At 45.6% G+C, this 16,057-nt stretch overlaps 2 protein-coding genes across 14 annotated transcripts in view; one reads left to right on the plus strand and one right to left on the minus strand.

Moving 5' to 3' along the window:
* Positions 1 to 644: 644 nt before the first annotated feature.
* Pierce2 (piercer of microtubule wall 2) lies at positions 645 to 4,501 on the minus strand. The gene is made up of 2 exons (XM_006973769.4): positions 4,129 to 4,501; positions 645 to 1,154 (listed from the first exon to the last, which is right to left on the minus strand). The coding sequence occupies exons 1-2, from the start codon at positions 4,153 to 4,155 to the stop codon at positions 813 to 815; spliced, it is 369 nt and encodes a 122-aa protein (XP_006973831.3). The 5' UTR covers positions 4,156 to 4,501; the 3' UTR covers positions 645 to 812.
* The window catches only part of Ccpg1 (cell cycle progression 1), a 56,614-nt gene continuing 44,929 nt past the window's right edge, over positions 4,373 to 16,057 (plus strand). For 5 of the 13 annotated variants that reach the window (XM_076576675.1, XM_042281256.2, XM_076576673.1 and 2 more), the window contains exons 1-2: positions 4,401 to 4,677; positions 13,189 to 13,257. In XM_076576675.1, the coding sequence (XP_076432790.1) occupies positions 13,198 to 13,257 (60 nt within the window). In that variant the 5' untranslated portion in view covers positions 4,401 to 4,677; positions 13,189 to 13,197. Of the gene's footprint in view, positions 4,678 to 11,084; positions 11,538 to 13,188; positions 13,258 to 16,057 lie in introns of those variants that run through there. The other 8 variants (XM_076576676.1, XM_076576674.1, XM_076576681.1 and 5 more) reach the window with 5 other exon arrangements.

The following is a 16,057-nucleotide window of genomic DNA, read 5'->3' on the forward strand; positions in this document are numbered from 1 at the left end:
ATTATTTTAATGGGGGTGGGGTGGGGGAGGCTGACCTTTCCTGGGAACTTTAGCTCACATAGTTGTTTGAGGCAAGGTCTCACCGAGTTGACCATGCTGACCTTGAACTTCCTATTCTTTTGCCTCCGCCTCCTGAGTGGTCGCTATAGGCCTGTGCCACCAGTCCTGACTGTGTTTGGGTCTTGGTAGTGTAGGGATAGGTGGCCTTATAAAGTGGGATACCCTCAACTGGTTTTTGTTGTTGCTTTGGAAAGAGTTTACTATGTAGCCCAGGTTGGCCCTGAAATTCTGGTCTTCATGCATAAGTTTGGAGAGTACTTAGGGTACCAGGGTTCCCTAGCATGCCTGGCTTTGAACACTTTTAAGATTTATTTTTTATGTTTATTTTTAAATTGTGTGTGTGCGTTGGTAGTATTGGTGAGTGCAGATGCCTTCAGAGGCCAGAGGCGTGGCATCCCTGGGGTGCTGGGGTTACAGGAGCTGTCCCTCCAAGTCTGTGGTCTTAACTGCTGAGCCGTCTTTCCCACCCCAAACAGTGTTTGTAAGGCAGGGTGTGGTGGTTTACCATAGAGAGCTCTAGGCTAGCTGGGCTGCGCAGCAAGACCCCTTTTCTAAAATAAATGGATGAAGTAACTGTCATTAAGTTATCGGTTATATTTTTTTTATTTCTTAAAAGTATTTTTAGAACATGTATTAATATCTTTTTGTTAAAAGTTATTAAAATCTTTTCATGTTCAAAAATGAGGTATTCTAGACTTAAAAACTAACATTCTCGAGGACAATTTATCTTCAGGTGTCAGGAGGGTGTGCTCTCATAGAGTGTGTTGGAAATTAGGAAAATCGATGGTTCTGGTTCTGTCAGGGGCAGTATTTAGGCTGTTGTTTTGATAAAACCCGGTTGCTCTGATGTGACTGGAGAACACTTGCTCCTTTGGAGTGTACTTGCAGGGCAAGAAATGGGGCCTGGGTGAGAACGCACCATACTGGCTGGAATTGGTTTTGTACATGATCATCTGTGGTTTGGACAGTGAGGTGGTTGTGTAGAGTGTCTTAGGATCCAACATACAGGAAAACACAGGGTTGCCAGGGTTCACACATGGAGTCGGTGGTTCACATTTCATTTCTTCATCTGAAGTCAAAGTACTTTTCTTATCCTAAAGGGCACATAAAACCATCCTCTGTTACCCAGGAGCAGACTTTGGCCTATTCCCCTCACCCTTCACCTTTTCATAGCCTCTTTTCTTAGCATTCCTTCCTTCCTTCCTTCCTTCCTTCCTTCCTTCCTTCCTTCCTTCCTTCCTTCCTTCCTTCCTTCCTTCCTTCCTTTCCTCCTCCTCCTCCTCCTCCTCCTCCTCCTCCTCCTCCTCCTCCTCCTCCTCCTCCTTCTCTCTCTCTCTCTCTCTCTCTCTCTCTCTCTCTCTCTCTCTCTCTCTCCTGAGACAGGGTTTTAATATGTAGCCTTGGCTATCCTTGAGCTCACTATGTAGACTAGGCTGTTCTGGAACTCACACAGGTCTGTCTGCCTCTCTAGTGCTGGGATTAAAGTCTAGGGTTACCATACCTGGCTTTGTCTCTCTCTTTTAGAGAAAGGTTCTCAGGTGGCCCAGACTAGTTTAGAACTCTATGTGTAACTGCAGATGACCGTGAACTTTTGACCATCTTGCCTTCAACCTTCCATGCATTAGCATCATTTCATCTGACTACATTTGACTACATCTTACTACATTTTACTTAATCTTTTAAATCCTTTGGCCACTGAAACTTAAAAAGCCACCGAATTACAGACTTTGCTGTGAAGTCATCTATCGAGGCCTCTGTCCCGAGCAGCCCTGGCCCATCCAACATGTACGCTGCTGTCCTTCTTACACGGCTCTCCCCTTCTCTTAGTATCTGTGCTGCAACCTACAAAACCTCAATTGGTTTCCTAATAACTCCAGCCTTGCTTTATACTTAATGCCCGAATCTGTTTTCATCAGTCAATAATCTTTCTCCCCCAAGAGCCTTCTGGAAAGCACTCATGCTGCTTAATATGATAGAGGGGTGCTGTCTACCAGTGTTGCTGACACTCCATCATTTCCTTTGTGGTTCTTTGAAACACAATCTCATTCTGTAGCCCAGACTGGCTTTGAACTCAAGGAACTACGTCTGCCTCAGCTTCCTGAGTGCCGGCGTGGCAGGCTTGTGCCACCATGCTTGGCTGTGAAATTCCTGTAGTAGCTCCATCACATTTTTACCTACATAGTTAAAAATGAGGCCGTAGCATAGTGTGGTTTACTACTGTGAACTGATGTTCTCTAAAGTGGTACTGGGGTTACAGAGTTAGCCACCATTCCTGGCTGGTTTTCTTACTTTACTGATAATAATAAGGCAGAGTTGGCTCTGGTGTAGCACATGTACACCCTTTAATCACAGCACATGGTGGGCAGAGGCAGGCAGAACTCTGAGTTCAAGGCCAGCCTGGTCTACAGAGCAAGCTCCAGACAGCCAATGTAGGATGGCTACATAGAGAAACCCTGCTTAGGATAACAAAACAAAAACAAAAAATTGCAAATTTAGGGGCTGAGGATGTGGCTTAGTTGGTAGCATACTTGCCTAACAAACATATAAAGAGGCCCTGGGGTCTATCCGCAGTACCACATGAACTGGGCATGAAAGGTCCTCCTACCTGTAATCCTACAGAGGATCAGAAGGGTCATCCAAAGTTACAAAAGGACATAGAGGCCACCCTCAGATACAGGAGGCTCTGTCTCAGAAAAAAAAATAATCTAGAAATTGGAATACTAGAAGAGTGTGGTGTAAGGCAGAAACTTCCATCTAGATGTGGCCCACTTAAAAATGGCTAAAAAACATCAACAAAACCCAAACCACAGATTTTGGGCTCACTTGAAGGAAAATTGAATATAAACATTAAAATGCTGGATAAATGGATTTTTTTTGAGACAGGTCCCAATAATTACTTGGCCCCAAACTCCTGGCAATCCTCCTGCCTTAGCCTCTATAGTGCTGGGATTCTAGGTCTGGGCTCTCATTGGTTATTACTATCCACTTAAGTTATTGAGGGCTCCAGTTTTCATCAACTCACCCTTGCTACTACTGACACTAGAACTCAATCCCCTTCAGCTCCAGATTGAATAATTTTTTTAAAAGTCACTTCAAATAATGCAAATCACTGGATGATTTATCTACTATCAAATCAGGGGATGATGCTATCAACTTACATCTTTTAGATCTCCATTGTAATTGAAGATACTTATAGCCAATCAAAGTAACCACCACTTTACCCTACTCACTGTAAAAGCAGCTTTGTTATTTGAATTTTAGCCTCTTCAAGGGGTTCTAAGAGCAGGGTGTGGTGGCTTAGGCCTGTAATCCCAGTACTTGGGAAGTAGGGGCAAGAGGTTATGGAGTTCAGTGTCAGCTGCACAGAGAATGTGAGGTCAGCTTGAGTTACACCGAGAAACTCTGTCTTAAAAACAAAACAAAACAAAACAAAAAAACCCACCCAAAACTACTCTCACCCAAACAAAGACAAAGGGTTGGGGATAATACCTCCTTGTCGGAGTGCTTTCCTAATTTGTGTGAGGCTTGAGGTTCAGTCGCTGGTTGCAGCAACACAAATATCAGGTCTAATTGTGAAACCAGTTTTTGCCCAACATCAGCTACTTGAATGGCTTCCTTTATTATTTACTCCTTAGCTAGGTAAGGGATGAAGGAAAGTTAGCTTTCCTCTGGTGTGAGTGCACTGCGTTCCCCCTCCCCGATCCTTGTAGACAGGGCATACAATAAACGATATTAAAATGAAGCTAGGTTCCCCTAGCTGGGGAATGTAGTTCTGTAGTTAAGCGGTTGCCTATCATTCACAAGGCCCTGGATGAGATCCCTACGAGTGCAAACAGACAAAACAAAAACAAAAACAAAAAACCTTCCTGGTCAAAACCACCACCAGTTTGTAGCGAGGTGCCGCCTTTACACCTTCAGAGCAATAATTACTTAGTGGATCGTGCATTTACACTTGTAAATGTAAAAGCCTGGTGACTAACTAGGTGAGTGAGTGGGTGCAGATGGTGCCTCAAACACTATCAAAGAATTTGACTTTCAAAAGCAGTCTAGCCTTCCGCCCAAACCCACCAAGCCGCAGTCGGTCTGACACTCCATCTTCTAAATCTCTTCTGCAAAAGCAGCTCTTTCCTGATGGCGAGAAGTCTGGCGAGGGCACACGGTCCGGTCTTCTCACGGAACCGACGGAAAGCCGCAGCCGGGACGAAGCCAGAACGATTCGCGTCGCGTAAACCGCCAGATCTGGGGAGTGAGAGAATGGGTGGAAATCTTCAACCTTCCAGTGTGGCAGCCGGTCTCCATGGCAACCGGCTGCAGGCGTGGGAGCCCGGATGTTGTGGGGATCCGCGGTTGCCCCGCCCAGCTTCCGGCCGCCTGAGGGAGGCGGGCCGCACGGGTCTTCGGGAGTCGTAGTTCTTTCTCCCCGCCGCTGGCCGGCGGGAGGCTCAGGGGGGAACTACAAGTCTCGGCATGCCTCGCGGCGCCGCGCCAGCCGCCGCTTCCCCGTTGCGGACGCCCGCGAGCAGGTTGTTGTTTTTATGAGGCGTCACTGGCGTCTAGAGCCCGGACGCCGCCACGGTGACAGCCGGCGCGGTCGGGCGGAGGAGGCGCTGCCTTTAGGTAGGTTCCCCGGGGCGCAGGTCCGGAGGACGGGGCGGCCGCGGACTGCAGCTCGTGCCTTCGGGGGCAGCGCGGGGAGGCTGTCTTCTGGCGGTCCTCACGCGCTCGGGCGACCTCGCGGGGAGGGCGCGACCCGGCGGGCGTGAGGCGCGGGCTTGCAGGCTGCAGCACCCCCCGCGAGCTCCGAGCTGGGCGCCCTGGGGTTCGGGTGCGGCCGCATCCATATGCTTGAGGTGCCGCGTGCGTCACCCTGCGGCCGCCCGCAAGTCCCAGGTGTCAGGAATAGAAAAGTGCCAGCGTGCAGCCGGGAGACGGGCTCCTCGTCAGCCCCAAAGCCGTCCTGCCCCGCCACCCCCCCTTTTCTCTTCCTGTTCTTCACCCTTCCCGTCCGGGCCCTCCCCGGCGTTGGCCAGGCTCGCGGGCTTGTCCTCAGTAGCAGCTGCGAGTATGCTGTACATATTTACCTCTCTTTGGTCCCAACCCTGCCCGGGGCAGCGCTGGAGTTCTAGACCTCCGCTAGTTGGGCTGTTTTGTTGAGGGGTGAATTGTGCACCGCACTCCCCCACGCTTGCTTTCTTAACCATATGGAGCTGCTTGTACCCAGGATGGGCAACCAATTTATGACTCTCAATTAGTGCTTTGCGTCTTCTAGCAAGGTCACGTAATTCTTGAAATGTCAGCACTGACGAGACCGTCTTGCAGCCCCTTTGGTTTTCTGAGATAGGGTTTCTCTGCAGCTCTGGCTGACCTAAAACTCTCTGTAAGCCAGGCTGGCCTTGAACTCAGAGATCTGCCTGCCTCTGACACCTGAGCTCGGGGTGTGCCACCACCGCTCAGCTTTAAGGTCCCAATCTTAATAGGCCTCAGATTTCTTACCACGTGTAGCTGGTTTGAATAGTTTACCATTCTGACATCTCGAGTCACTGGGGGACTGCGGAAGTTGTGAGGTGAGTTAATGCTGGCAAGTGCTATTGCCTTTTTTCTTGCTGTGCCCCTCAGTCTGGCCTCATACTACTTACATAGCCCAGGACATGGTAAGTTCTCTTGCTTAAGCCTCCTAAGCACTGTGGTCACGTTGAGTCCCACCAAGCCCTGCTGTTAATGCTCTTTTAACCCCTCTTACACTAAAGTTGGAATTCCAGTCAACGGTGGCACCCCAGACATTTGGAATCTGAAGCAGGCGGATGTCAAGTTTGAGACCAAGCCGGGCAGTATAGTGAGACCATATTCCCAAATAAAAAGGTCTGGGAATGTAAGTTTTTTGGTATAGTGCTTGTTTAATGTATGTGAGGCCCTGGGTTCAATCGCCAGGATGATCACAAACAAACCCTAGAACCAGTTTTGTTCAGAACAGACACTTATATTTGCATTGGGAATAGAGTTCAAGGGCTATTTAGTTTGAAAGTGATTTTCTAGGGTGTGAGACTAAGCTGACTTCATGCTTTATTATATTTTCTGTAGTGGGGGAAATGCAGGCATTTTTTTTTTCTTTCCCTATGGCATTTTTTTTAAGATTTATTTTCGTGTGTTTTGCTTCCAAGTTTGTAAGAATAGCATGTGTGTGCAATGCCAGGCCATCTGATGTGAGTGCTGGGAACTGAATTACTAATATTTGCTCTTAACCATCTCTTCAGCCCTGGAATCTACAATTGGCTATGTAGCCTTGAATTTTTTGTGGGGAGGGGGAGTGGAGTTGAGACAGGGTTTCTCTGTAGTCTTGGAACTGGCTCTGTAGACCAGGCTGGCCTTGAACTCACAGAGATCCACCTCTCTGCCTCCAAGTGCTGGAATTAAGGTGTGTGCCACCTCACGCCACCTGTTTGTTTTTAGATAGTGTCTTACTGTGACCAAGGACTGGGAGGTGTTGCAGGTTTCCTGTCTTAGACTCCTGAGTGCAGCTCTGAGCCAGCCTGAGCTCTTATCTGCGAAGCCTTTGTTCCTTTTTTTTTTTTTTTTTTTTTTAATTTTTTAAGTTTCTCTGTTTAGTTCTTGCTGTCCTGGAACTCACTTTGTAGACCAGGTTGGCCTCTGCCTCCGAGTGCTGGGATCAAATGCATGGGCCACCACCGCCCAGCCCTTTCTTGCTTTTTAGATGGTAGTATTCATAATCTTTTTTCTTAGGTTGTCTTGGGAGCTTTCCTCCCACATTTCAGTTTCTTTTCAATATTTTCTGTCTGTTAGTTGTGTGTTTTGTGTTGGTTTGTTAGCTGTCTTGTGGGTCCTGAAAATCAAACCCAGGTCCCCTGGAAGAACAGTCAGTGCTTTTAACCACTGAGTCATCTCTCCAGCCTGTTTTGTGTTGGTTTTAGTGTGATTAGGCTTTGGGGCCATTCACAGGGTGTAAGAAACATTTGTACTAAATTAATATGTCTGAGTTGCCAGATTCCACAGTATTGCTATCTAGGTGAAATTGTATTTTTAACTAACTTGAAATTATTTGAATATGAATTGTAAAAGCCCTTAAGTTGTGGTTTGGAAAATGACAAAAAGCTGGCCATCACTGCCCCTTTCCTAAAGGTCTTTATTCCTAGTAACAATCAGATTTGACTAGATTAAGGCAGGTAAATAGGTTGGTTTAAGTAGTGACCATTTTCCTTATGCAGTTAAATGGGACCAAGTCATCATCAGGTTTGAGTTCAGAGATGGAGTTTAGTCCTGTGACATGGAAGGATTGCATGCAACTAATATGCTTTGGAGGTTTTGTTTTGTTTCATTTGGGTTTTTAGGAAGGGTATTTACTGTGTGAAAAGCTGTTGAGTCAGTAGGATTTTCTGTGGACTTCACTAACGTGAGTTGCAGATTTTCCTCTTTGATTATATGAGAACACGGTCTGATTTTCCTTAGTACTTGTCACTGACTTACTCAATTCTTCCTTGAGTTCATATTGCCAGTGAGCTCCAGTGAGCCTTGCAAAGGAAAACAGTGTTCAATGATGAACAAGTAACTGAGATTTCAAGTCTTCCCATTGATAAGTTGGAAGGAACAGCTGTGCACCTTCAAGGTGGATTTGTGAAGATGGAATTGGATATGCAAATGAAATCACAGTGATGACAGATTCATCTCTATAATATTATTGGCCTTTGTGAGTGACATGTGAAACCTAGTGCACATTGGTAGTGTGATGACAGTGCCATGCCTATTTTTTAGTGCATAATTTTGGTGAAGCAATACCCAGGGCTTCATTTGTCTTCTTGGTAGAGCTGGGTAGCGTGTTCCAGTCTGATGGCCAGTTCGTTCCATTGCTCACTGTGATTTGCTCTTCTGCACTGAAAGACCAGGGATTTTAAAACAGTGCCTCTGTGGTTGGGCCCTTCATGTTTGTCTCGGTCTCACAGTTAGAAGCGTTCGAGGTCCTTAGTTTGATTCACAGGAAGTGGCTTCTTTTTGATGTTGCCCTCGTGAGCAGCACGACTGCATTGAGTCTGAACTCTGGCAGATGTGAGAGCCCTGGGTGGGGTGGAGATGCCTCCTCCTGGGACAGTCTGATGTTGCCTTTGGCATCTGACTCTGAGGCCGACCTCAAGTTCGGTGACATAGAGATTAACGTAAAGCAGTGTTTATAAATTTCTAAGTTCATCTGAAGGACTGTAACAGAGTAATAGAGGTAGGTGCAGCAGGTAACAGTTGTGTAAACTGTACTGTGGATGGTAGCGGGCAGCTCAGGTGGATCCTCGTCATACCCTAGTGCTACTAGATGACAGTGGATGCCTTTCTCCCTGTAATCAGGTATAAACACCAATACATGGCAACAAGAATGTATATAGAAACCTTAGATTACCAGCTTTGCTTTCCAAATAGACGATAACTAAGGAAATTACCATTTTGTGAGAATATTTAGAAGTACTAAAAAAAATTAGTGTGTGTGTGTGAGAGAGAGAGAGAGAGAGAGAGAGAAAGAGAGAGAGCGCACTATTGAGATAAGAAACAAAGTCAGAATCAGATTTCTAAAATGATGAAGCCAACATGACTCAGTGCATTTTGTGGCCTTCTCATCTTAGGTATTTCACTTTAAAAAGGGGATTTATTTTAGTGTGTGTTCCTGTGTCTGGGTATGTGCAGGTGAGTTCAGGTACCCATGGACACCAGAGGTGTGGGATCCCTCAGAAACTAGAGCACAAGCAGTTTTTGTGAGCCACCCGTTGTGGGCTCTGGGTACTGAATTTGGGTCCTGGAAGAAAGAACAGTACCGAGCGATCTTTCCAGCCTCATTCTAACCCTGCAAATAGCTAATGAAAGAAGGACCTCTCTCCTGTGGGTATCGGAATCGTCGTTTTCACATTTTTTAAAAAGTTGCAGCATTAGATTGAGGGAAAAGGACTGTTTACTTCAGCTATCTGAGTGGTTTTCTCTTCCTGGTTTGCGGAGTGTTACATCATAGAAGGAAACTTACAAATGGTGTGTTGCCTCACTTCTCTTGCAGAACTGATGTTCTAGATGAAAAGGTGCATTTAGTGTGTGTAGCAGTAGTACATAGATGGAGTGAATTTATTCTTCTGCCTTCATTACAATATTAAAAACATCGTAATTGATTTTGTTTTTAGGGGTAGAGTTTCATAGCTCAGGTTTGCTTCCAGCCTCACTACATAGAGTAGGTTGGCCTTGAACTCTGATCCTCTTGGCCTTACCTGTCTTGTGCTGGGACTTGTGTGTTACCACACTTAGATTTTTTTGAAGACAGGGTTTTGCTTTGAAGACAGGGTTTTGCTCTGTAGCCAGGCTGGCCTGGAGCTCATGGGTAATCTTACTGCCTCTGCTTTCCTGAGTGCTGGGATTAGAGTGTGCACTCCACACCTGGCTGACATTATTTTTAGTGACTGTTTTCCTACCTCATTTCAAGGAGAGAGCCTACTGATTGCAGAGGGCTGTCTTTTTTGTTTTTTTTAAGATTTATTTATTATGTGTACAGTTTTTTGAATGGCCAGAAGAGGGCACCAGATCTCATTATAAATGGTTGTGAGCCATCATGTGGTTGCTGGGAATTGAACTCAGAACCTCTGGAAGAACAGCCAGTGCTCTTAACCACTGAGCCATCTCTCCAGCCCGGGGGCTGTCTGTCTTCGCACTCCAACAAGAGTGATGGAACCAAAGACTTCAGAGGACCTCATAGTCTTCATAGTGGACTCAGTTCACTGGAAACCCAATAGTTAATGTTTGAGGGTAGCACATTAACTTCTCTGACACATTGATTTCTTGAACTTTTCAAGGAGAAACTGCTCTCATCAGAGATGATGGATTTATGTCTCTCTTTCACTGTGCTTAAAACTGGGTTTATACTGTTTTGAGACAGGTTGTCACCGGGTAACTCCTGCCTAGAACTTGCTGCATAAATCAGGCTGGCCTCAAATTCATTGGTCTACATGCCTGCTGGGATTAAAGGCATGCATCACCACACATCTTATTGTGTTGTGTATGTGACTTATTTACTTGCTGTGAAGAGACACCATGACCAACACAGCTTAAAAACAGGAGATTATTGGGGCTCACGGTTCCAGGGGGTCAGAGTCCATGATCATCATGGTGGGAGCGTGGTATCAAGCAAGCAGGCACAGTGCTGGAGAAGGAGCTGAGAGGAAGAGTGAGCACGGACTGGGAATGGTTCCACAGTGGGGCCAAGCATTGAGTTCATGTGCAGCTGGCGTTACAGTATGTGCTCTTAACTGATGAGCCATCTTTCCAGCCCCTTTTCTTCTTGTGATGGCCTAGGCCTGCCTCAGCCAACATGTAACCTTAATGGTCTTGGAACTCATTATCTCTTGTCTCAGATTTCAAGTAATTGGGATTACAGGGTTGGGTTACTTAGGGGTGAAGATTTGAGGTTTTTTTATAGAATAGTCTTTTTTTAAGGCCAGGCATGGTGGCTCTCAAATCTGTAGTCTTTGAATGGGAAAGTCGGAGTCAAGAAGAAAGTTCAAGACTTGCCTGGGTTACAGAATAATTTTCAGGCCAGTCTGGTTAAGTTAGTGAGACCCTGTATCAAAGTGAAAACCACTGGGCCGTACCTCAGTGGTAAAGTGCTTGCCTAGCATGTATATGCTTAACATGTATAAGGAAGGCCTTAGTACTGACGAACAGGCCCACAGACTATGAGTGTGAGGATGATGAAAACACCTCCATTTCCTTTATTGTCCCAAATAGGGCCTCTCTATGTAGCCCTGGCTGGTCTGAAACTCACTCTGTAGACCAGGCTGGCCTTGGACTTACAGAGATTTGTCTGCCTCTGCCTCCCAAGTGCTGGGATTAAAGCCATGTGCCACCACACCCAGCACTGAGAAAGAGGAGGTGCTAGAGATTGTTCAGTGGTTGAAAGCTCTTGCTGCTCATGGAGAGGACCCAGGTTCTATTCCTAGTACCACATAGTGGCTTAGAACCATCTGTAACTCTCTAGGAGATCCAACACCTTGTGACCTCCACAGACACCAAGCCTGCATGTGAGACACATACATAGGTGCAGGCAAGACACACATACACATACAAAAATATTTAAAGAGGGTTTTCAGAAGGAAAAAAAAAAATCTCACGAAACTACTCAGGCTGATCTCGAACTTAAACGTATAGCCTAAGTTGGCCTTAAACTTCCTGTTCTTGTGTCTCAGCCTCCTGGATAGCTGGGATTCAGGTCTGTGCTTAGAGTCAGATTCTGGACAGTGACCAAGGTGGATTCTTCATGGATAGCCTGGTAGCACTTGGCATTTACTTACCTCAGTCTGTGGTCTGCTTGGAATCACAGAACTGTGAGATAATAGTGCCCCCATTCTTCTCCCTCATGTCTAATTCTAGAAGATAAGGAAATGAAAAGCCTGCCTTCTTCATAGTAAAATGTAGCTTCTTAGGAACGATGTAGTGGGGTGTCATCATACCAGGTAACTATTGTAGTTAATGGGGAAAATGGATAGCGTTGTTTATGTGCTATTCTTTGTTTTTCAAGACTGGGTCTCAATGTGTTGCTTTGGCTGTCCTGGAACTCTCAGACCAGGCTGGCCTCAAGCTCACAGAGATCCACTTGCCTCTGCCTCTTGAGTGCTGGGATTAAAGGCATGGGCTACCAAGACAGTTCTTAATGAAGGATAATGCACAGAAGGAAGTCTCTTAGCCTTGAAGCTCTCAGAACACCAATGGAATTTATGGAGGCTGATGGTTAAGGGGCCTGCCTGCCTCCCGCTTCTGTCTTCCACTCTTTCTTTCCCTCCCTTCCCTTTTGGAGTATCTTGCTGTCTATCCTAGGCTGGCTTACAGTTGGCAGCCCTCCTGCCTCAGCTCTCCTCGTGCTGACTCCTGGGATGGAAGAGTGCCTTGTACTTGCTGTCCAGGAGTCTTGGGAAGGTCATTGCAAACTAGCTATTCTTAGAGCAGAACAGAGGGTGGGACGACTTCTGACTTGTAAAGGAGTGTCTTGCATACCAGGTTGGCCTGGAATTTACTGTCTAGCCAAGAGTGACCTTGAACTTCCGATCCTCTGTCTACCTCAAGTGCAAGAATTATAGGTGGGTGTCAGCATGCTTAAAATCAGTTCCAGCTAGGCATGCTTCCATCTGAGCTATGTCCTAGTGCCAGGATGCAGTTTTCTTGGAACCACAACCTTCAGGTTGGATCTGAAACTTTCATAGTGTCTGCATTACCAGAAGCTAGTTAATGAGGCGGATCCTCAAAGCATGGCATGGTTTTGCAAGCCTGTAATCCTAGCATTCTGGAGACAGGTAGGGGAATTGAAAGTTCAACACTAGCCTGTGCTAGCTAGTGTAGGGTAAAAGTATGAAAACTTGGCCTTAGCTTAGGCTTGTTCCCAGCTAGCTCTTACAACTTAAATTAACCCATTTATATTAATCTATGCTCTACCATATGGCTTGTTACCTCTTCTCTATACTGTACATCTGACTCCCTCCATGCTTCGATGGCAAATCCTGCCTGTCTTCTTCCCAGAGGTCCTATCTCTTCTAGAAGTCCCACTCATCCTTTCCTAATTATCTATTGGCCACTCGGCTCTACTAAACCAATCAGAAAAGTACCTTGGCAGAGACACATCTTCACAGTGTACAAAAAGACTGTCTCACAGCAGGTTTCAGACATTCTTTGCCTTTCAGATCTGATTTCTTTTGGTTGCAGCAGCACAGCTGTGCAGGTTGCCTTGGCTCAGGAGGGCTCCCACATCTTAGCAGTTTGGTTTACGGGTGTGCAGCGGTCATATGCCCAGGGAGGAAAACCTGTGGGCGTTGTCTCAGTTTCACCTGGAGGTTTTTATGCTGTGTCGTGCGGAGCTTTTACAGACATTTAAAAAATGTGTCCCAGGCTGGAGAGATGGCTCAGAGGTTAAGAGCACTGGCTGCTCTTCCAGAAGTACTGAGTTCAATTCCCAGCAACCACATGGTGACTCACAACCATCTGTAATGAGATCTGGTGCCCTCTTTTGGCCTGCAGGCAGACATGAAGGCAGAACATTATATACATAATAAATACATCTCTAAAAATAAATAAATAATGTGTCCCATGTTTTACTGTGTGTTCTTGTATTTATAGGACTGAAAAATGTCTGAAAATTCCAGCGACAGTGACTCATCTTGTGGTTGGACTGTCATCAATCATGAGGTATGTTCTCTGGTACGTTTTAGCACTGACAGAAACTGCTTCATGGAGGTCAGTGTTTTCTACATGTAAGCCATGGGTTCCTTGTATATAATGTAGGCATTCCCAACCATATTAAACTTGGCTGCTAAAATACTACTGAGCTACATACAGCCCTAGTCTTTTTTTTTTTGTTTTGTTTTGAAACAAAACTTTGAGATGGGGTCTTCATAAGTTGCCCTGGATGGCCTTGGAATCTGCCTGTGGCTCAGGCTGACTGTCTTGAACTTGGGATCCTTCTTTCTCAGCCTCCTAAGCGCTGGGATGGCAGGCCTGTGCCGGCACACCTAGGGCTTTGGGCGTGTGTTTGTTTTGAGACATTAGTCTCACTCTGTAGTTCTGACTGGCTAGCATTGGCCTGAGTTCACAGCAGTCCTTCCACGTACAGGGGTTATAGATGTGTGCTAGTGTGGCGGGCTATTGTTTTGTTTTGAGAAAGTCTCCTTCCGTCACATAGGCTGGCTGGAAACTCAAGGCAGCCTTCCTGCTTCAGCCTCCAGGTGGGTTAGAGGCATGAACCATATCCAGCCTCTTTTTTGTTTTTTTCTTAAATGAATTTTTCAGGATTTAAGAAAAAGTATGTATTTAGATTTACAGGTGTAGAGGACAATAGTTGTTCATAATCAACAGGAAGGACTTCGCTAGAGAGTAGCATCCTGGATTTTGGATACGCTGCTGAACACTTCAATCTAGCATCTTCTGCATTATTCTAGCTGACGTTCCTTAACTTTTTTGTTTTTGTTTTTGTTGTGTTTGTTTGTTTGTTTGTTTGTTTTTTGAGACAGGGTTTCCCTGAGTATCCCTGGTTGTTCTGGAACTCTCTTTGTAGAACAGGCTGGCCTCGAACATCCCACTCCTGGTACCGACTTCTGTGTTAGGGTTTCTTTTGCTGTGAAGAGACACCATGACCATGGCAACTCTTATAAAGGAAAATATTTAATAGAGCTGGCTATAGTTTCGGAAGTTTAGTCTGTTACTGTCATGGTGGGAAGCAGGACAGTGTGCAGGCAGACATGGTACTGGAGAAGGAGCTGAGAGTTCTATATCTTGATCCACTGGCAATAGGGGTCTGGAGAGATAGCTCAGCAGTTTAGAACACTGGCTGCTTGTGGCTGGAGAATGTCTCTCCAGCTCCCACCAAGCCCCGGCAGTCCGACAGCCCACTTATAATATAAACACACAGACGCTTATATTATTTACAAACTGTATGGCCATGGCAGGCTTCTTGCTAACTGTTCTTATAGCTTAAATTAATCCATTTCCATAAATCTATACCTTGCCATGTGGTTCGTGGCTTACCGCTTACTGGAATCTTCACATGCTGCTTGTCATGGTGGCGGCTGGCAGTGACTCCTTCTGCCTTCCTGTTCTTTCTTTTCTCCTCTCTGTTAGTCCCGACTATACTTCCTGCCTAGCCACTGGCCAATCAGTGTTTTATTTATTGACCAATCAGAGCAATTTGACATACAGACCATCCCACAGCACTTCCCATTTTCTTTCTTTCTTTTTTTTTTAAAAAAAAGAGGAAGGTTTTAACTTTTACACATCTCCAAAGCCAGCTTGGTATATTTGGGAATTTGGGTGTAGCTTCTCTTACTATTTCCTGCTGGAGGCAGTGTGTGTGTGTGTGTGTGTGTGTGTGTGTGTGTGTGTGTGTGTGTGTGCTGTATCTTATGGGGACACAAACAAAGAAAATTTTAGGATTATGGAGTAGTCCATGAGGGTGTATCGTCTGAGCCAGTTGCCTTAAAACGGTTCTGGATGTTGGATCATCTGGGCCTTGGTGTCATTGGAGACCTTTCAGGGGGTCTTGGCTGGTCAAACCTGATGTATCTTAATCTGGAACAAATCCATAGCCTCTGGCTTTCTGTGGAAACAAAAGCAGAGCCTCCTTTCCAAAGCAACATATCCTTATATCCAAATTTTGAAGTCAAGGTACCTTTAAAATATACATTTTGGCATAACTCAACAGCTTTTACGATCAAATGTTTTTCTTCAGTTGCGAATATCAAAGAGAACATAATCCAGATTCTCTGTGCGGTAGCCATCTTTACGTGGCTTATGTTTTATATTACCTTGAGCCTATTGTTTTAAACTGCAGCCTTCTCAGACTGAAACGGCGCTGTGGCTGCTGGCTCAGCCCACTTCAGCTTCCCAACATGGCGGTAGTACATTTTCCGCCAGCTCTGGAAGCCATCAACTCTCAGAAATAGTGGGTCTATGCTTCTATCAAAGCAGCGTGTAGCCCAGAAACCTCTTTTTTTGTTTTATACTAGCAAAGGCTAAATCCGTGGCAAGGTATAGATTTATGGAAATGGATTAATTTAAGCTGTAAGAACAGTTAGCAAGAAGCCTGCCACAGCCATACAGTTTGTAACCAATATAAGTCTCTGTGTTTACCTGGTTGGGTCTGAGCAGCTGTGGGACTGGCGGATGACAAAGATTTGTCCTGACTGTGGGCAAGGCAGGAAAACTCTAGCTACAAATGGCGCCCAACGTGTTGGTAAGAGTTTCCACCTAAAACCTGAATAAAAAGATTCTAAAACGGAGCTAAAAACAGTTCCTAGTGGTCTCTTTCAAGCTAGCAGCAGCCTGCGTGTTTTGAGCTACTATGGCGGGTTCCTGGTGTGTGCGCTGGACCTGCAGTATGGCGGGAATGAGGCCTTTGCAAATGGCACATTAAGCTGTGTGGTGGATTTAGCCTTTGCTAGTATAAAACAAAAAAAGAGGTTTCTGGGCTACACGCTGCTTTGATAGAAGCATA

The sequence above is a fragment of the Peromyscus maniculatus genome, chromosome 7 (assembly GCF_049852395.1).
Source record: "Peromyscus maniculatus bairdii isolate BWxNUB_F1_BW_parent chromosome 7, HU_Pman_BW_mat_3.1, whole genome shotgun sequence".
Classification (NCBI taxonomy): domain Eukaryota; kingdom Metazoa; phylum Chordata; class Mammalia; order Rodentia; family Cricetidae; genus Peromyscus; species Peromyscus maniculatus.

What these genes read in the sequence shown, in the direction of transcription:
- Pierce2 (XM_006973769.4), bottom strand. Translation starts at nt 4,155, where the DNA reads ATGGAGTGTCAGACCGACTGCGGCTTG. An exon ending in GTCAGACCGACTGCGGCTTG is followed by an intron (nt 1,155 to 4,128) that starts GTGGGTTTGGGC and finishes TGTGCCCTTTAG; the next exon opens with GATAAGAAAAGTACTTTGAC.